The sequence below is a fragment of the Tupaia chinensis genome, unplaced genomic scaffold (genome assembly GCF_000334495.1).
Source record: "Tupaia chinensis unplaced genomic scaffold, TupChi_1.0 Scaffold000354_1, whole genome shotgun sequence".
Classification (NCBI taxonomy): domain Eukaryota; kingdom Metazoa; phylum Chordata; class Mammalia; order Scandentia; family Tupaiidae; genus Tupaia; species Tupaia belangeri.
In genome coordinates, this window is record NW_006159849.1 from 8,367,932 (window position 1) to 8,389,680 (window position 21,749).

The following is a 21,749-nucleotide window of genomic DNA, read 5'->3' on the forward strand; positions in this document are numbered from 1 at the left end:
CTCTTGGGATTTTAGGCACACATACATATCCACCCGGCATGATTCTCAAACCATCAGGTATGGGACTGGAACTGCAAAGATGGCCATGTGGGATTCAGCCACCTTAACCTCCATGCCACCTGCAGGCCCATTTTAACCATTTTTTATGGTATAATTCAGTAACATTTAGTATACCAACATTGTTGTGCAACTATATCCATCATCTAGCTTTAGAACTCTTTTCGTTTTCCTAAACTGAAGCTCCATATTTACTAACAGTAACTCTTCATTAATGACAAGCATTTAAAAGTATTGATATGGTTCTGGGACCAGCAGTTAGCATAACGGCTATGACATGGGACTCCCACGTAGTCGACCATGGTTCGAGTCCCGGACCTGGTGGCTTAAATTCACGCCAGGCACGTGTGCATGCGTGCGTGCCCAAGATCCCAAGAGGAGAATGGAGGAGAAGGAATTGTGGTGTGGCCATCCCCCCTGGGGGGTGATTTCTCACTTTCTGTCTCTCTGTCTCTCTCTGTCTGTCTGGCAAGCACACGTGCCCTATAGTAAACAAAAACCTCTCCAAAAAAAAAGTATTGATATGGTTCTTTCCTTCTTAATTATCAAGAATCCTCTTCCAGCACAATGAGTGTGGCTAGCCACATGGTCTCTGCACATAGGCCTCTCAGGAGCCTTCTCAGCTCTGTGAAAGAACCACAAGACTGAAAGAACAGCTGCTTCGTAGTTCAGAATTATAGATACAGTGTGTGTCTGCATATCTCAACACACACACAGTTGCTGTGCAAAGAACAGATGGGAGTTTGATCTCTCAAGAGATCCATTGGAACTCCCATTTTGAATGTTAAACAATGACCCACAGAGAGAAAGTAATTTGTTTTCTCCAGTTAATAATCCCTTCCACAGTCTGGAATCCTGAATGTGCAAGGATACATGAGCTAGTCCGAATTTTCAAAGCTAGGGCTCCCTGGCTTCTATCCAGAGCTTTTGTTTGCTGAGGCAGACAGTGCTTGAAGCTGTAATGTGGCAAAACTTGTCAACACATAGAGTTTTTTTCTGCTTCCCAAACACTTGTGAGGCAGACGACTCTCCATAACACTCTGATCTTTTCTGAATAAAGGAAGTGTCGTATGTAAGTCAAGTAGAAAAAATATGTATGATCAAGAGCAATAATTGTTTTGTGCATCAGAGGGGCAAATTTCAATCAACTGATAAATTTGTCAAAATTATTTTTAGGTATAGATGTTGGTCTAGATTGCTCTAAATTGGTATAACTGTATAGGATATACATCTGTGCTTAAAATACAAACTATATGCCCAAAAATGTTCGCCAAAATTTTTCAAGAAAAGTAGTCTGGCATCAGGGTTCTAGAAAATTACTCACATTCCCCTAGATTTTACCTCTCTCTTCCAAAAGGGGCACCATTTATAAGGTCAAATGATGTAGATTTTCTTTCGGATTTCTTGTTACTAACTAAACACAAAGAACTCTATTACTAGGAAGCTTAACTAATAACTTTAGCCTGATACCCAAGATCCAGATGTGCATGAACTGAAAGCATAATTGACTTCTGGGGTCACAACTATGGAGATACATGTGTTCCAAAGAACGGAAGATGGGACATAGGAGGCTGTGGAGGCTATCCCTTACTTAGTTAGAGCCCCCCTATCTAGAGAGCCTAGCAACCAGAGGAATACTTCACCCTTTCAAGGCTAAACAAATTAGTTCACTGAACCCATGAAAGAAAGAATTTGATTGAATGATCTTGGAGATGATTAAGGAATTTCCTCTTGTCCAGAACCTCAGAATAATCTTGGCCAAAATTCATATTGTTATCAGAAGGAATGCACAATTATCACCACTAAACAAAAGACAATTTCCAGGTCTTCTCTCACTCAAGATGAATCCATTGCTCCTTCTCCACTTTGAAAAGTGTTTCAGGACCCTAGTGGGCTCTACCTTTCAGTTTCCTAATGACAGCATCTTTCAGAAGAGACTTTTGCCCCTACATTCCTCTTGAGAATTTCACCTATAGCTGAGGCCCTTTGCCTAGAATTCAACTAAGTCTTCTGAGAGCTCCAAAGTTGGGTGCAAGAACTTATTCCTCTTGTTGCCTTAAAAATTACTTTTTGGAAGAATTCTTTTTTTTCTCAAAATTATTTAATTTTATTTATTGTTATTATTTTTAAATTTTTATCAAAGATAAAGGGAGAGAGAGAAAATGAGAAAGCAAGCCTCCAAGTCTAGGACCTGAACCATGGTCAACCATGTGGGAGTCCAGCACCTTTAACTACCATGCCACCTGCTGGACCCTGGAAGAATTCTTTTAAAGTTAAACATACATTATTGTTTCAGTCTGCTGTTCCACCAACTTACATATAGGATACAATGGATTAATCTGTACATAATTGGGTGACATACCATGGTCATTTCATGCCTTGATCTGGTTTTTCACAGAATTAAATTAAACATACCCTCCTATTAAAATTGTGTATAGGGGCCAGCAAGTGATGTAGTGGTTAAGGCGCTGGACTCCTACATGGCCAACCACAGTTTGAGTCCTGGACCCAGCAGTTTGATATTTACACTGGGCGTGAGTGCATGTATGCCCAAAATCCCAAGAGGAAATGGAGGAAAGAGGACTGGGGTGTAACCATCCCCTCCTAGGAGTATTTCTCACTTTCTCTCTGTCTCTCCAGTGAGCACATGAGACTTACAGTAAAAATCTCAAAAAAAAAAAAAAAGGTATATCTGTATTTGTATATATTGAGTCTAGCTTAAGTTAGAAAGTAAAGGTTCTTTTCATTTCCTTTTTACTAAAAATGCAAAAACCCCAGTGCTTTTTGTGTAGCAATTTTGTTACCAGTGAAAGCATGAGGTTAAAGAATCATCTAGTATGAGAACATTTGCCTTGATAAGACTTTAATTTTTATCAAAAGTTGGATTTGCTCTAGTTTTGCCTTGGAGCATACTAGTCAAGTGAATATCTCATTGCCAAGAATCTCGGTTACACATTGGGGGTGAACTTGGTGAAACCATGTGCCCTGGAATGGTCACACTAGTTTGTGGCTTAGAGCTATGGAAGAAAATTTATGCATGTATTCATTCAACAAATATATATTGAGCATGTACTATGTTCCAAACAATGTTCTAGGATGTAGGTTCATGGCAGTGAGCTAAACAAGGAAGAATCTCTGCCTTTGTGTGTTCTAGAAGAGACAGACAAACATAAACTATTACACAAGAAAATGATATAGTATGTTAAGAGGTGGGGGCAGCAGGTGGCATGGAGGTTAGGATGACTGGATCCCACATAGCCAACTAAGTAGTTTGCATCCCAGATTTAGCAGCTTGAATGGCATGCCAAGCACATGTGTGTACATGCTCAGGATCCCAAGACGAGAATGAGGAAATGTGGGGTTACCATCCCCCCTGGGAGGTGATTTCTCACTTTTTCTATTTCTCTTGTCTCTCTCCAGCAAGTATGCATGTCCTACAGGAAACTGGGAGACATACACACACACACACACACACACACACACACACACACACAAAGAGGTAACTAAATGCTATGGAAAACAGAAAATTAGGGTGCAAGGGATGAGAAATGTCTAAGAGAGGGGGATTTGAAACAGTGAAATCAAAATAGGTATAATAGAAAAGATAACACCTGAACAAAGGCTTAAGGCTGTAAGAGAATACAATCTGAGATTATCTAGGGGAAGAGCCAAGAGTAGCATATGCAAAGGTCCTGACATGGCAGCATACCTATCACAGTCCAGAAAGAGCATGGAAAATGGGTTGCAGGAGAAAAACTGAGGGATGGTGGCATATCTTGTTTAGGAGGGGCTTTGTTCAGGCTTGTTCTCAGACGGCATTTGTGCATGAGTTTCCCTTGCGGTGGGGATCCTGTGTTAGATGGGTTTGATTTCTTCTCTTTTTGAAGTGGGTGCGAAGGTCAGGGGACTCTCTTTCTCTAAAAGCTCTTGGAGCCAGCAGGTGGTGTAGTTGTTAGGGTGCTGGACTCCCACATGGCCATCCTGATTTGAGTCCCAGATCTCTTGCTTTTATGCATGCCCAAAGTTACAGGAACAGAATGGACAAGAAGGGATTGTAGCAAGGCCATCCGCCCTGGAGGGTGATTTCTCACTTTCTCTCCCACTGTTTCTGTCTCTCAGGTGGAATGCACATGCCCTATGGCAAAAACCATAAAAACAAAATCAAACAAAAACCATTATCTCCTCAGAATGTGGTAAGGCCTGGAAAGAAAACTTAATTCTTGTTTTTGCTTTAGGTCATGCTGCTTAGGTTAATCATTGAGTCACTGCTGCAAGTTGTTTCTGTGAGCAAGCAGTTCAGTGACAGCTGAGCTGTTATGTCTCCACCTTAAAACTAAACCACTTTGTAGTTCGATTTTGTGCATATACCATAACTATATTCTTAGGGTCTCTGTCTCCTACCTCAGGAGTGATCTACTTTGTCCAGCACCACCAATGATTCAAAAATGAGAAGTACTGAACACTGACCATTGAATTTAGTAATGAGGATATCATTGGTGAGCACACCACAAACACTGACAAATTTTTTTCATAACATTTTAAAGCATATCACAGGGAAAATAGCAGCTATGCTGTCTTAGACTGTTTACAGAAATACCTGCGACTGGGTGATTTATAAAGAATAGAGGTTTATCTGATGCACAATTCTAGTGGTTGGAAAGTCTAAAACAAGAAGTTTTCATTAGGCTACTTACAGGGCCAACAGAAGTGCAGAGAATGGTGGATACATAATGAAAGAACATGGTCTGTGTTCCTTGTCTGCCTTTCATTCCCCCTCCTTATAAACCCAGCAAGATCCAGTCATGGGAGCCCCACCCTAACCACCCAATCACTAATCTCTTTCCCAAGCCCCATCTTTTGATACCATAATTGGATCAAGTTTGCATGTTCTTAATCCCAATACAATGGCTCAAGACATGAACTTGAGCATGCCATTTTGAAATGAAAAGTTGAAACTGATTGGATGTTACATGTGACATGCCAGGTCAAAGATGCTGCCACGATATCAGTTTCTTATTTAAACAAAATAGTTTTCAAATTAAAATTGACTTTTGATCAAAACTTCAATTTATGTAGTCTATTTAGAGTAACAGAAGGATGTTCTACTTTCTACTTATTGCATCCAGGGGTCCATGACTAGTGTAGGCTTTGGTAACCCAGGCAATCTGAAGTGACAGACACAGAACTCTGCCCTGATTCTACTTCTCTGGGATAGCATCATTCCTTAGGGTGTGCTTATTTAAATGGAGGCCACACTCCTGCTTCTGATAGCTCAATTCTGCAGGGTGTAAACTTCAGTGAGTAAAATACAGGAAGAAGGGATTGCACAGTGCACACATTTTGATAGAACTAATAACACTTTCTCACTCCATTTTATTTTTTTAATTTATTTATTTTTTAAAGATTTTTGCTATAGGGCATATGCACTTGCCAGATAGACAGAGACAGAAAGCCAGGGGGGATCCCCAGAGGGGATGGCCACACCACCATCTCTTTTCCTCCATTCTCCTCTCAGAATCTTAGGCATACATGCATACATGATTGGCGTGAGTTTTAAGTCTCCGGGTCTGAGATGTGAACTACAGTCAACTAAATAGAAGTCCAACAACATAACCATACGCCATCTGCTGGTCCCTCTCCCACCATTTGAATGAGCCTGTAAGACTCCTCAGATCTGTGTTTATGAAAATATGGAGAAAAGAAGGAAGGAATATCTTGAAGGAGCACAGACGAGACTTACAACCAATTTTGGTTGTGACATCTCAATCACTGTATTTAGGGAAATGATTAGAATTCACTGATTAAATTTCAAACTATAAAGAAAGATGTCCTAGAAACCATTTCATTTGCATGTGTTATTTGGGATCACTTTCTTTTATCCCTTGATTTGGTCATTAATTTCTGCATAAAATAACAAGAGAACATGACCTTTATTAAAGATTATTTTGCTGATTGTTTTAGATTGCTTGGGGTACCATGATAAAATAAAATAGACTAGGTGGCTTAAATAGCAGAAATTTATTTCTCACAGTTATAGAAACTGAGAAGCCCAAGATCGAGGTGCCAGCTAATTTGTTTCCTGATATTGCGCTCTTCCTGGCTTACAGACAGCCCCCATGTCACTGTATCCTCATGTGGTCTTTCTTTAGTGTGTGTGCATGCAGAGAGAGAAAACAAGCTCTCTGGTACCTCTTCTTATAAGGGCACTAACTCCATCATAAGGGCTCCATCCTCACAACCTCATCTAACCATACTTATCTTCCAAAGTCTCCATCTCCAAATATTATTTATTTGTTCATTGCCAGAGGGTGTTTGTGTTCAGTAGAGAGAAAGAGAGAAAGGGGTGGGGAGAGAAAGTACCCCTAATTACGGTTTGGCATGGTCACACCACAATCTCTTCTCCATTTCTCTGTCCTGTTTGGACTTAGAACTTGCAGATGTATGTACTTTGCATGTTGCTCCAGCTGCCAGGGATTCTAATTGTAGTCATTATTGTGATTCCCCTAACCACTAGGCTACAGGACTGGTCCTCCAAATACTATTACTTTGGGGTTAGAGCTTCAGTGTATGAATTTGGGGAGCACAGAAACATACAGTCCAAACACAAACATAACACCAAACAAGGCAATAAAGTTGCCTGCAAGCATTTTTTTCTAATAGAGATCTAGAAAATGCAAGTTTTTTTTTTTCTCTAGAAGAGATCAAACTTTTCATCAAATGATCAAACATTAATTACTAATGTAGAGTTCAGGGCCTTTTTATAAATGGGCCTCAGTTTCTCTGTCCTGTTGAGATTTGGGGCACACACGCACAAGTGCCCAACATTTTTCAAGCCAGAAGGGTCAGGATATGGACCATGCAGTCGGTCATATAGGATCCAACTCCCTTAACCACTAAGCCATGGGACAAACCCTATCAACCCTTATTTTAAAATAGTGAATATAGATTCAGAAATGATAATTCATTACATCAGAATCACACAGACAACACATATCAGCTAAGACTTATATCCACATGTACCTGATTACAGAATCCAGGCTCTCTTCTTTTCAACTCACATCTAGAAGCTTCAGAATATTGTCCATGAATTAATAAGGGAAATTCTGATGTTAATTATATCCTTTATATTAAAGTGAATTATAAATTGTTAAATTAAAAATAATTTTAAGGGGCCAGCAGGTGATGTGGTAGTTAAGGTACTATATTCCCACGTGGCTGACCACAGTTGGAGTCCTGGACCTGGTGGCTTGAAAATCATACCAGATGCATGTGCGTGTGTTCCAAAATACCAAGAGGAGAATGGAGAAGGGACTGCAGCATGAGCATATTAGCTTGGGGGGTGATTTCTCACTTTCCCTCTCTCTGTCTCTCTCCAGCAAGTACACATGCCCTATGGCAAAAATTGTTTAAAAAAATAGATCTAATCTTTGTAGTATGTTTATTCTCCTTGGATTATAAATTACAAACTCCTTTCTCAGTACTGAAGTCATCATCAATGTTTCCAGGAACACTAACTATGAAAAAATATATAATTAGCATCCTTTTTAACAAGAACTGCTTTTCTATTCCTCTCAAGGATACTACATGTATATTGAGGCCTCCCATATGGTATATGGACAAAAAGCACAGCTCTTGTCCAGACCTCTGCGAGGAATTCCCAGAAAACACTGCTTGAGCTTTTTCTACCACATGTATGGAGCAGGGACTGGTCTGCTGAGTGTTTACTTGAAAAAGGAAAAAGACAATGAAGAGTTCCTCTTATGGAGAAGAAGAGGTGAACAGAGTATTTCCTGGCTACAAGCACTGATTGAATACAGCTGTGAGAGGCAACACCAGGTGAGCAAGACACAAATCAGGCCTTGGAAAAGAAGTGTATACGCTTCTGATGTTCTATTTTTCTTTTCTTTTCTTTTTCTTTTTTTTTTTTTTTTTTTTGAGAAGTTTTTGCTATAGGGTATGTGGCTACTAAAAAGAATACTTTGTTCCTTTTCTGGGACATCAATAAAGGCAGGATTAATTTAAGATTAAACATAATCAGCCTATATATTGATTAAATCTAAATAGTGAATAGGAAACTAGACAGTGAGAAAAAGCGTTGGGTACCATGCAGAAAATGATTTTTTAATTGTTCAATGATGAAAGTATTTATTTTTGTCTTGTGCATTATAGGTGTCCTGCAAACCTCCAAAAGTCTCCTTTTCTTCTAAATATGGAATTTTCTAATTGGTTGCTGCAGCTGAATCTTTTATTCATCATTATCTGCATACATATACTAGCTCTTGTTTTAAGCCTGTTTTTAAAAATGTCTGTGGTTTAAAGTAAGATTTTTTTTTAAAGCCTTTGCCCTCATTGTTGTGTAAAACCATAAGAAACTGTGAGTCTTGGTCCCAGGTCCTGGATCTTCTCCTAGATCCTCTCTCATGTGCTAAAAAAGACACCCTGACCCTGGGACCAGCAGATAGCATAGCAGTTACATCACTGGACTCCCACATAGCTGACTGCGGTTTGACGCCCAGACCGGGTAGCTTGTAAATCACGCTGGGCACATGTGCCTGTGTGCCCAAGATCCCAGGAGAATGGAGGAGAAGGGATTGTGGCATGGCCATCCCCCTGGGAGGTGATCTCTCACTTTCCCTCTCACCATCTCTCTCTCTCTCTCTCTTTCTCTCTCTGGCAAGCCCACATGCCCTATGGGGGGGAAAAAACTAAAAAAAAAAAAAAAGAAAAAAGACCTCCTTCCTAGATTATCTTGATCAGAAGAGAATCTGGACAGTATAGGAAAGAACCTTTTCAAAATTCTAATAGGTAGGACTGAACAGTCAATATATTCTAGAGAGCACCAGCTGCCTTCTAACAGCTACCTACATCACCTGCCTAGCCTGAGCCAAGAGTCCAGAAAGCTCTGGAGAGAGAACCTTCCAATTCCTGACTATTCATAAGCTTGCTCTGTAGAATTCTCAAACATGACTTCTAATTAGAAACTCAGCTTCCTCCTCCTCCTTGCTTCTGATAAACCTCCTAGACCAGCAGCACTTCTCAGCTTTAACCTTTCTTTGGCTGACTGTCTAAGCCCAAATCTTTGCAAGAGGCATCCAAAATAAGGGTTCTATTTTGCACCATCCACAACCAAAAATAATTAAAATTTTATTTTTTATTTTTTCTATTTTATTTTGCTAGAGGGCCTGTGTGCTTGACAGAGACAGAGAGGAAGACAGTGAGAAGCACAACTTCCCCCACCCCCATGGGGGATAGTCACCCCACAGTCTCCTCTCTATTTCTCCTTGTGGGGGTTTTGTGCTCAGTGTATTTTTCAAGCCACAGGATCCAGGACTTGAACAGTTGGCCATGTGGGATCATTCACTACCATGCCACCAGCTGGTCCAGAAAATAATTTTCCATCGATCTAGATGGGAAGAAAGTGCAGAAGCTCAGGTGACAGGGTTGCAGCACCATTCAGGATGCTGCAGAATTAAAGAACAAATGACAGAGGGAAGATGTGTCAGTATCCAAGAAGGTCGCATTATCTCAACATGGATAAACTCTCTAAAAAGTCAGTAAAGAATAACAGATGGCCTCAAGAATGACTTTGATAGTGATTTAGTGTCTGTTTACAAAAGGAAAGTGGATCGCTGAGGAACTTAGTTATATAATTGATCATCATTCTGAGATGATGGATTAATTTTGTTAGGCTATTAGAGCACTCATATTTTAGCATATTCAAATAGTTCTCAAAGTGTGGTCCAGATACTAGCAATATCCAAAATGCAAATTCACCAGAAATGCAAATTCTTTGGTTCCATCTCAAACTACCAAATCACAAATCTAGGGATTTCTGGCCTCAGAAATCTGTTTTAATAAGTCCTCCAAATGATTCTGAGGCATACTAATGACTCGGAATCTCGAGGTAGACTAAATGAATCTGAATCTTTAGAAGCGGCACCTGAGCACTGATATTTTTTTAACTCCCACGTGATGCCCATGCACAAATGCTCCAAGATTTGAGTTCTGGGGAGCAGTCAACTTCTCAGCATCTAAGCCCTGGGGTTGGGCACAGGGCCTTGCACACACTAGGCTTGCTGAAAAGCTGATTCTTTGAAACGTTTTGTGAATACTGAGTTGTGAGGCATCTGGCATTTGAGAGTGTCTAAGTTCAAAATGTGTGGAATAGCCCTCAAGATTTTCAGCTCAGAGTATGGAAGGAAGCCTCCAGACTGTCCCCTTTGGCTTACGATGGACACATGAATCTTCTTCTCTAGACTTAGTGATCCCCCTCAGGAATCCTAAGTGACCACAGAGAAACCAGGCCGAACTAGTTGCTCCAAAAAAGCCCAATGTCTAATAAAATGCAGACCCACTTATGTACGCATAGATCATCCCTCTCCTACATGCCATTCTTTTACAGTGCTAAGAGATGTACACGAGTTCTTTCAACTTCTTCTAGCTCTAATTTACACACAGAGAATATAAATATACAAGCAGTGAGAACTCTCTGGGTGAGAACTCAAACCTAGATCAGACTGGTTCCCAAAGCTATATCTTTAAAGATGGCCTCCTACCACAGATATTTCAAATACCCTCATTCCTTTGGGGTCATTATCTTTAGAATGCCATATTAAAGCCTTCTAAAGCAAAGCTAGAAAGATTACTAAGAATTATTTTGTAAACATTACTTTAGTTGTTAGTTTTTTAGTGTTATAAAGAGGAATAAGTCAGGTTGAACTCATGAAGTAGAGAGTACAATGATGGTTACCAGAGTCTGGGGAGGCAGGGTGGAGAGAGAAATGGGGAGTTATTGGTCAAAGGCTATACAGATTCAGGAGGCATAAGTTTTGAGATTTACTGCACAGCAGAGAGAATATAACCAATAATAATATATTGCACATTTCAAAATAAGAGAGTGCATTTCAAATGTCTCACTGCATAAAATGATAAGTAATGGAGGTAATGGACATGTCAGCTTTATTTAATCATTTCATATTATATTCAAATATCAAAACATCATATGTACCCCACAAAGGAGATGAGGAAGACTAGTAGGAGCAGATCACAAGAGTCGGCAGTATGTGCAAAAGGTGTTTTATTGAACATGCTAAGTTTTATATTGTCTGTTAGAATCCAAGTTGGTGTGTCATGCAGCAGTAGAATATGAGACTATAGATTAGGGAGGAAAATGTAGGCTAGAGACGTAAATGTGTACATCAGTGGGGATGGGCTAGTGTAGATGTTTTTTAATAGCATGGTAGTACTGCTGACATGTGAAACTGGTCTTATGGGAAAACATGTGAGTGGCCTCTCAAAGACATTCCAATAATCAGATTACCCTTACTGGAGAAATACATCAAATGGCAAAAATTTCAGTCATGCTCCTTTCTAAGGGATTAATTAAAGTGCTGAGTAGAACCTGGCTCATTATTGATCAAAAACACAAAATCATTTTATTTCCTTTAGATTCCCTAATTATTCCTCCTTCTCTGATTTTCAGTGTTTTCCTCATTGGTTTCCTAGATTTTGATGCCAATGAAGCAAAACGTTAGACAAATTATGTCACCTAACATTTACTAGGAATTCCTATGTGTTGCATATTCAGCTAAGATGCCATGTCTCCAAATTTTCTTGTTCATGATTCCCTTAGTCTCAGTGATTTCTTTTTTTCCTGGTTCCCCTAGACCAACAGAGTTATCTAACAGTTCTATTTATTAAGTAGTTGGGTCCAAACAATTTAAGAAGTATTTCTGTCCTTGGGACCAGCAGATGGCGAAATGGTTACATCACTGGACTCCCGCGTAATCAACTGCAGTTTGAGTCTCAGAGCTTAAAACTCATTACAGTCAGGGCCAGCAGGTGGCATGGTGGTTAAATGCCCTGGACTCCCACATAGCTGACTATGGTTCAAGTTCTGGACGTGGTAACTTACTTTCTCACTCCCCACCCCCCAATCTGTCCCTCTCTAGTCAAATTAAAATTAAAAAAAATAAGTTAAATAAAATAATTCATAAATAATTTAAAAAAAAAAAAAAACTCAAGCCAGGGGCATGTATATGGGTGCCCAAGATACTGAGAGGAGAATGGAGAGGGGTTGTGGTGTGGCCATCCTCCCAGGGGCTAATTTCTCACTTTCTGTCTCTTTATCTCTCTCCATCTGTCCAGTAAGCACATGCATCCTTTAGCAAAAATCTCTAAAAAAAAAAAAAAAATTCGGGGGGACCAGCAGGTGGCATGGTGGTTAAGGCGCTGGACACTCCCACATGGCCGACCGCAATTCGAATACCGGACCTGGTGACTTGCTTTCTCACTTTCTCTCTCTCTCTCTCTCTCTCTCTCTCTCTGGTGTATCTCTCGCTGGTCAAATTAAAAATAAATGAATGAACAAGTAAAATTAAATAAATAATTGAAAAAAATTCTGTCCTTAGTTGCAATTTGAAAAAAATTATTAATTTAGATTAATTAATAATTCATCAAAAATAATCTTTTAAATCTAATTCTTAAATAATTGAAATTATTTATTAGTAGAATGTATATACCTATTGGGTACTACACAACTTCTCAAACCTTGGAATTGGATTTGATATACCACCCTCAATGAATGTTCTGTATTAATTTTTACATAGTGCTTTTAATTAAAACCGCTACCAAAACCCCCAACTCTATAAAGATATGATGTTATTAAAAGACATATAGGTCAATCTGGTGTTGAAACTTTTATCTTGAACCAGAAATTTATATGGTATCCACTAGTTATTGAATCGTACTGTTTCCCTGGAAATTTCAAAGTATTCCACAGCACCCCTATAAATGCACTTGGGTATCCTGAGTGCTTTGGCACATAGTTTTGTAGCCAAAGACATGTATTATCTTATTTAATTCTGCATTTATTGTGTTTATTCTATAAATAAACATTACTTCAGCAGCTACTACAGGATAGATTTGGTAAGTTCAAAAGTACAATGATAAGGGTCCAGCAGTTAGTGTAATGGCTATGTCGCTGGATTCCCATGTAGTCGACCACGGTTGAGTCCCAGACCTGGTGGCTTAAACTCACACCAGGCACATGTGCGTGTATGCCCAAGATCCAGAGAGGAGAATGGAGGAGAAGGGATTGCGGTGTGGCCATCCCCCCTGGGGGGTGATTTCTCGTTTTCTGTCTCTCTGTCTGTCTGTCTTTCCAGTGAGCGCATGCGCCCTAGAGCAAAAATCTCTTAAAAAAAAAAAAAAGTACAAAGATAAGGGACCAGCAGATGACATAGTAGTTATGTCACTGGACTCCCACATTGTTGACCACAGTTTGAGTCCCAGACCTGGTGTCCCAAAAATCATGCTGGGCACATGTGTGTGCATGCCCAAGATCCCAGCAAGAGAATGGAGGAGAAAGAATTGTGGCATGGCTGTGCTCCCTGGGGAGGGAAGCAATTTCTCACTTTCCCTCTCATTGTCTTTGTCTTTGTCTCTCTCTGACAAGCACATATGCCCTGTGACAAAAACCTCTAAAAAAAAAAAAATACAAAGGTAAGGCAACTCAATTTTGTCAATGGATATAAGGAAGGGATGCTACTGCATATCTATGAGGGGGAAAACATGATGCTACATAGTGCTTAATAAAGTATTAAGGAAATTCAGAGAAGATTGCATGAAATCAATCATTTGGCCAAACCACAGACTATTAAGAATGTAATTCCATCAGGTAATTAGTCTATTATACTTTCCACTACAAACTTGGCTGTCAAAAAAATAGACTTCATTGTTGTTCAGAAAACCAAAAGGTTATTTAGATGTGTAAGAACATTTTTTTCTCCACTTCTTGACATTTATTATATTTGAACTCCTATTTGTTGTGTGTGTGTGTGTGTGTGTGTGTGTGTGTGTGTATATTTTTTTTTTTCTTAAGAGAGATTTTTGCTATACGGAGGATGCAATTGAGACAAAGACAGAAAGTGAGAAATCATCCCCCAGGGGGGATGGCCACACTGCAGTCCCTTCTCCATTCTCCTCTCACGATTTTGGGCATGCACACACACACACCTGGGATGAGTTTTAAGCTGCTGGGCCTGGGACTTGAACAGTGGTGAGCTATGTGGGAGTCCAGCAATATAACCATTATGCCATCTGCTAGTCCAGATGTGTTGTGTATTAATCAGAGTTCTCCAGAGAAATAGAACCAGCTGGAGATATTATAGATATAGATTTATACATAGATAAATGAGAGTGGATTTATTATGGAAATTGGCTCATGTGATGATGGCAGTTGAAAAATCTCATGATATGCCATCTGTAAACTGGAGAACCAGAGAATCTGATAGGGTAGCTAGGTCTCAGCCTGAAGGCCTGAGAACTAGGGGAGCCAATGGTGTATTTGTAGACCCTGCGGGGCAAGTATTGGAATCTGAAATTCAGAGAACCTGAAGTTCTAATGTAAGGTTAGGAAAAGATATGTATCCCAGCTTCAGAGAATGAATTTGCTCCTTTGTTCAATCCAGGTCCTCAATGGACTGGATAGTGTTCATTCCCTGTGTATCCTGTTTTTTGAGAGATTTTTGCTATACCCACTGGAGAAACTGAGACAGAGAGACAGAAAGTGAGAAATCACTCCCCAGCAGGGATGGCCACACTGCAATCTCTTCTCCTCTATTCTCCTCTTGGAATTTTGGGCACACACCCCTGGTGTGAGGTTCTTTTTTGGAGAGGTTTTTGCTATAGGGCGCGTGTGCTTGCCAGACAAACAGAGACAGACAGAGAGCTAGAAAGTGAGAAATCACCCCCCAGGGGGATGGTCATGCCGCAATCCCTTCTCCTCCATTCTCCTCTCGGGATCTTGGGCACGCATGCACACATGCCCGGCGTGAGGTTTAAGCCACCAGGTCCGGGACGCGAACTGCAGTCGACTACATGGGAGTCCAGCGACATAGCCATTATGCTAACTGCTGGTCCCTGGTGTGAGTTTTGTATCACTGGGTTCGAGACTCAAAATGCGGTTGGCCAGTGGGAATCCAGCTACATAACCACTACATCATCTGCTGGCCGCTCCCCGCTTGGGTATTTTTAAGCCAAATAAATTGACACCTAAAATTACCCATCACAGGTTGTGTCCTCAGAATTTTTATTAACACTATTTTGCCACATTTCTGTCTTTACAGTTTGAATAATTTATTTCAAGATAATTTCATAAACTTATTAATTATTTAATTTATATTCTTTGATTTAATTTGGGGGATTTAAGTGAAATTAGTTTAAGAGATTTTTTTTTATTTAATATAAATCATAAACTAGTTCAATGGGGAATTGTTTGCTCATAAAATGAGTAGAGCAAATGTGTCTTATGGACAATTTTCATTACCCATGAGCCTCCCTAGTGTATTGTTATTTATTAATCATTGTTGGGACAGCCTTAGAGCTGATAATGTATTTTTCCTAAAAGCAGAATATTTGATCAGTTACTTTTGTTCTCAGAATCTAAAGTCATGAAACTGATTCCCTTTTGTCCCTGATCTGCATTTTTAATGTTATGATATTTAACATGAGAAATGAACCATTATCTTCAGAGATTTAACTATTATGCTTTTCTGTTTGTACTTCAGTATTATCAGTCATATTAAAGTCTTCCACCTAATTACCAGTATCAAAGGTGGATTTATGGAAAACCTAAGGAAATTTAAGCTACTAGGCCCCTTACTTTCATAGACCCAATGGGAGACACTGAGAATAGAGTATTCCAGGTAGGGAGGGGAAGCCAGATCACCACTAGGAAGCATTTCTAGGTCAGCATTCTTAGGAAATTACCCAAAGAGATCTCAAAAGAAAGGGACCTGAATCTTCAAGACACCAGTCATTTATTGTGAATTTCTTTAAATGCCAAATAAATATTTCCTTTAGAATCTAAATTTGAATTTGTAATTGCGTATCCTTTTCCTTAAAGGGAGCCCCAGGAAAAGGCCTAAGCCTCCAGACATACAAAGCCTGAATCTGCCCTGATGAGCACTGTTTTATCAGAATGATTCTATTTCTAAATTCAAACTTTATTATTTTTCAGATCATTTTTGAAGCCATTCGTGGATTGTCAATAAGAAGTGACATAGCCATTGATGATGTTAAATTTCAGGCAGGCCCTTGTGCAGGTAATATCATTTTTCCAATTATATAGGCTTAATAGAAAACAGATTTTGTAGTATAGTTGCAAACTATATGAATGCAAATTAAATATTTTTTCTATGATATAAATAGAGAAAACTATTATTGTCTATTTGTTTTCCTGGACAGAAATGGAAGATATAACTCAACAATCATCAGGATACTCTGAGGACTTAAATGAAATTGAGTATTAAGAAATTATCTGAATTGGATGAACTAAATAAAAGCCATACCTCTCTCTTCAATCAAAATGAAAACAAGACAAATGAATATTGGACAGTCTTAATCATTTCATAAGTCATAAAATGACTTCAGAGCACTCTTCTTTATTACTTTTGCCGAAAATACTGACTCAGGGCTTTTTTTTTTTTTTCTTTTTGCATATGACAACTGTTACTAGGAGTACAGGCCACAGGTTTTGCATAGATCATTCACGTTAATGTTGTTACCTGTTAAAAATACAAATGTACTATATTATAGTCATTTTAAAGTTCTCAAATAAAGGGCATAATCAAAATGAGATGTGCTCACTTAAATCTGCATTCAGTGAATGTACTGGGAGGACAATAGATCTTGACGGAGTCCTTTTGAATTTCAAGTATCATAAATATTTTTAAAGTGAATAAATGGGGTGCCAGTAATATCTGCAGAATGAATGCAGTTTTCCATGGTAACAAGTCATTCTGAGAAATGTTTTCTATGTTTTATTCATAGAAGCAGAGTATTAATGTTTAATATTTTCACCATATGTGATAACAAAGGATCTTTCATAAATGTCCCAGGGTAAGTCAGTATTAATTAATGCTATATAACAAGGCAATGCTACCTTCTTTTTCCCCCCTTTGAACTACCTTTGAAAGTCACTATAAGCACATAGATAAAAATTGCACTCTTTTTCATAAAAGTAAGCTTGAAAATGTTTATGTACACATACCCAACAACTTTTATAAACTTGATAAATGATTTTACTGATTTTTATAATAAATGTTTTGGTAATGATTTTGGTATTATGAATTCATGCAGATATACCAAACTATTGCTTATTATTTACTTGTTTAGGAAAGTATATATATATGTTTGTATAGCCAAACAGCTGTTAGAAAATTTTCTAATAAAGATAATTTGAAAATCTTTCCACTAGCAATTCATTCATTTCTCCATTATTTGTCTTTATCCGAATATGTTCACTATGTAACTACAGATTTTATTTTGACTCCATCCTCTGCCACAGTGAAATGCTTCTTTAGGCTTTTTATTAATAATAGAAGCACTGTGTATATTGGTACAATATTTTTTTAAATTTTATTTCTTCTAAGAAAGAGACAGACAGTGATAAAGTCACCCCCAACAAGGTCTTTACACTGCAATCTACCCACAGTCCCAGACAACCCAGATCATAAGCATGCATGCATATCTAGTGTGCTCAGGAATGTCCCAGGACATGAACCCAGGGCCTTCCCAATGTAAGTCCAGTTCACTGCCACTGTGCCACCACCTGGCCCCATAATTAATTTTTTTCACAGGTTTTTGCCTTAGGATGTGTACAATCACCAGAGAGATAAAGACAATGAGGGAAAGTGAGAGATCGTCCCGCCCAGCAGGGAGATGGCAATGGTGTAATCCATTCTCCTCCCAGGATCCTGGGCACGCACACATACACATGCCAGCATGAGGTTTGTTTTGTTTTAAGAGAGATTTTTGCTATAGGGTATGTGCACTCACCAGAGAAACAGAGAGATGGAAAGTGAGAAATCACCCCCAGGGGGATTGGCCACATGGCAATCCCCTCTCCTCCATTCTCCTCTTGGGACTTTGGGCATGCACACACATGCACCTAACATGAGTTTTAAGTCACCAGGTCTGGAATTCAAACTGTAGCGGACTATGTGGGAGTTCAGGGATGTAACCATTAAACCATCTGCTGGTCCTCCAGTATGAGTTTTAAGCCAACATGTCCTGGACTTGAACTGTGGTCAGCCATGTGGGAGTCCAACACACTATCTGTTGACTACCATAATTAACTTTTAAAGAGTATTTATTTCATATAAACAATCTCAATTTTCCCCTCAATTTCATCTCATTAAAATGCAAACATTGTAAGGACCAGGATTCTTGCTGCTTCAGTACCCAGAAAATGTCTTGTATATAATAAATGCTCACCAAAAACAAAAAAGCCTATTGAATGAATAAATAAATTTTATTTTATAATTTTATTATTAACCCTTCTCACAGGAAAGAAAACTGAGTCTCAGAAGAGTGAAGACATTACTTAAGATTTTGCAGATGTTACATAGAAGAACTTTCAAGTTAGGTCCCTTTGACCCTAAAGCCCATACCACTTAACTGCTTCGTGTGGCCAAAAGTCCATTGTTCTCATGGAGCTGGGATGTCTTCCCATTCCAGAATATTAAGCCTCATGAATTATAGTGTTCAAAGCATGTACCTCTCAAATGTCACATTATTTGTAAAGAAAAAAATACTAATACTTAGCTAGACAAAATAAATATCCTGAGATTTATGGCAAAAGTTAAACATTTAAAAATAAAGTGAAATCTTAAGGATCAATTTCTTTTTATTCATAATGACTATTTACCCAAATGGGGAAATCCCTAAACAGAGTTGAAAATGTTGAGGAAGAAAGATTTCAAGTTGTTAATCAATTCAACTCCATACTAGACAATATAGTACCCTTAGAGCATTAGTCTTGTTCAGAGATATAGTCATATTTGCTAAATCAAGAAATGACGATTGTGTCTCTAGGACGTAACACGGTGCATCTGGCAATGTTTATAGTATGTGGTGAATGAGTGAAGCCATTCACTGAACTCCTTGCTGGTGACATAAATCCATAATTATAATCATAGCTAGTAGTTTTAAATGCTTAACTATTTTCAGACATTGTTCAATGTGCTTTACATGAATTTGCTTGTTTATTTCCAACAACAGCCCATTGCGTTGATCCTAGTAGTATTTCCGTTTTGTAAATAGGGAAATTATATTTGTCCAAGTTCAGTAGCTAGTGTAGAGCCTGAGTTTAACCTGAGTCTATTTTACTGCCAAACCTGTGTTCTAATCCTTACAAGACTGCCTGTTGAACATGCCAGCTCTCCTACCAACTCTATCCCCAAAACTGATTTAAAATTTGGTCAAAGGTTCTATGCTTCCATCTTTCAAGAGGCTTTATTGACAACCAAAATTGTCCTGAAGTTTGTCAAACCGATAATACTACTTGGGATCCAGCTTTGATAATTGGGGAGTGAACCAGTGCGGGAGGTGTTGGCGTACTAGGTATTGACTTAGGGCAGAAAGGAAGGAGGTAATTATTACCAGTTGTTGCTAAGAAACAACATGAAGTTTATACACATTCAAGAGAAAAGAAGAGGTGGAAAATGAGCTGATTAACTCACCTTTCCTTGTTAGTGCTTCTTTTGCAGAATTCAATTTTTTGAAGCTTCTCTTTCCTTTCCAGGTTGCCCTTGGCATTCATTTTAATAATATTTCACCTGGATGAAAATATGAAAAGATAGTAAGCACAGTATAGTTTTCTCAGGTTTAAAAATACCTAAGGGAGAGAATACTAGTTAATGGGTACTGCTTAACAATTTAAGCCTAATGTTGCATTCATTCCAATTCTCAGTAGCACCTAAACATACAAGTATTTCAAATAGAAATTGCTTTCTTACACACAAATTATCTCTCTCCTATAATTGTTATCTGGGGTGGAAATTTGTTATGTATAGAAGAGACTGAAGGATAGGAAACTAAGAAAACAGTGCCTCCAAGGAAGGGTCTGGTTTAATATGGAAAAAAAGATTTAGCAAAGATGTCTTGAGAAGTCTATGCTGCAGGCATTATAACAAACATAGAGGTTACAAAGATGCTCACAGATTAGTGAGAAAGTAGAGATAAAAACCAGTCAACACAGTTCGGAGTGCTAAGTGTGATATGATCATATGTCCAGGGTTAGATGGGAGGCCCTAGGAGGGGCATCTGACCAGGGAGGGCTAGGGCAGCCACCTGGCTGTAGTTGGAGGGGACAGGGAGCAGGTAGGGAGAGCCAACAGAGACCCACTAATGCAGTATCCCTGGTGTCTTGACATCTTCTGTCCCTGGGTTTTGACTTCTCATTCCCGGGCAGAGAAATTTATTCCCCTACAATTTAACCTGAACTAGAAAAAAAAAAAAATTGGTATTTCCATAACTGGTGATGCAATGTTGGTGCAGTTTCGACATGTGGATTACTATAAGGAAGTAATACAGCACAGTGATTAAGTGCAAAGTTCCTGGATTCTGTCAATTACATCCTGGCTCTGCCACTTAAAACCTATGTAACTGATAGAAAACACTTATATCCTCTCAGTCTGTTTTTCCTAGACTGCAAAATGGAGCAAATCCTTGTCTCTACTTTCTTTAAGTTATTGTAAAGATTAAATGAGAATAGTACATACACGCACTCAGTGTTTTGTGTATAACAAAACTCAGTTTATGAGGTTTCAGTGAAAGTTCAGGTAAATCCCAGTCATTGTTTTGTATTCTTTTTAATATAAAAGAACTGTGAGTTTAGAGTGCCATCTTAAGGATAAAGCACCATATACTCTTGTCATTTAATCATTCTTTTTTGCTGTTGCTATTTAATGCCAGAGGGCAGGTGTTCAAGAGAAAGAGAGGGATAAAGAGACCGAGAGGGAGAGGGAGACACAGAAAAAGAGAGAGAGAGAGAACTCCCAATCGTGGCTTGGTCAGGATGCAATTGTTTTTCTCCATGTCTCTGTCCCATCAGGATCCTGGGTACACACACATATACCTGGCATGCAAACTGCTACACGAACCCTGGTTGGACATTTAGGACCTGGCTTTCTTTACACAGTACTTATCCACTGCACTGTGGGGATATCCCATCTTCATTATGAGCAGTGTAAGATTCATTATAACCAGCAACTGGGCAATGCTTTCCTCCTTGGTCTTTCTACTTCAGCCATTGTTTGTTGCTGTTTTTGTTGTTCTGTTTTTTTAAGAGAGTTTTTGGTATAGGGCACATGTGCTGACCAGAGAGACAGACAGAGAGAGAGAGAGAGAGGGAGAGAGAAAGAGATAGAAAGCAAGAATCAATCCCCAGAAGTTATGGCCACACCACAGTCTCTTCTCCATTCTCCTCTCAGAATTTTGGGCACACACACACACACACACACACACACACACGTACCCAGTGTGTTTTAAGCCACCAGGTCTGGGATTCAAACAGTGGTTTTCTACTGGGAGTCCAGCCACATAACTATTATGCCATCTGCCGGTTCAAACTTCAGTCACTGTTAATGGATCTTTTGTGCTATATGTTCCTAGCAAAACTTACAATTTATCTTGTTTCTATGTCCATCTTCTCAAGAATAGCCACTTACTTAGTTTTGTACCCCAACTTGTCAACAGGTATTTCTTGATTAAATAAGCATATGATCAGTAAAAGAATGTAATTTAATACAAACATGTACATGGGTTTCAAAAATCATAAGGGATAGCCTTTTGGCCAGAACCGCTATCTTCCATTAATTAACCATAATGACAAAAACAAAGGGAAA

General features: G+C 38.9%; 1 protein-coding gene across 1 annotated transcript in view; it reads left to right on the plus strand.

The window, feature by feature from the left end:
- The window catches only part of MAMDC2 (MAM domain containing 2), a 221,395-nt gene extending 204,178 nt beyond the window's left edge, over positions 1-17,217 (plus strand). Inside the window, exons 12-14 of the mRNA XM_006152470.2 lie at positions 7,634-7,893; positions 16,079-16,163; positions 16,306-17,217. Of these exons, the coding sequence (XP_006152532.1) occupies positions 7,634-7,893; positions 16,079-16,163; positions 16,306-16,370 (410 nt within the window). The 3' untranslated portion in view covers positions 16,371-17,217. The remainder of the gene's footprint in view (positions 1-7,633; positions 7,894-16,078; positions 16,164-16,305) is intronic.
- The last annotated feature ends 4,532 nt before the right edge of the window (positions 17,218-21,749 follow it).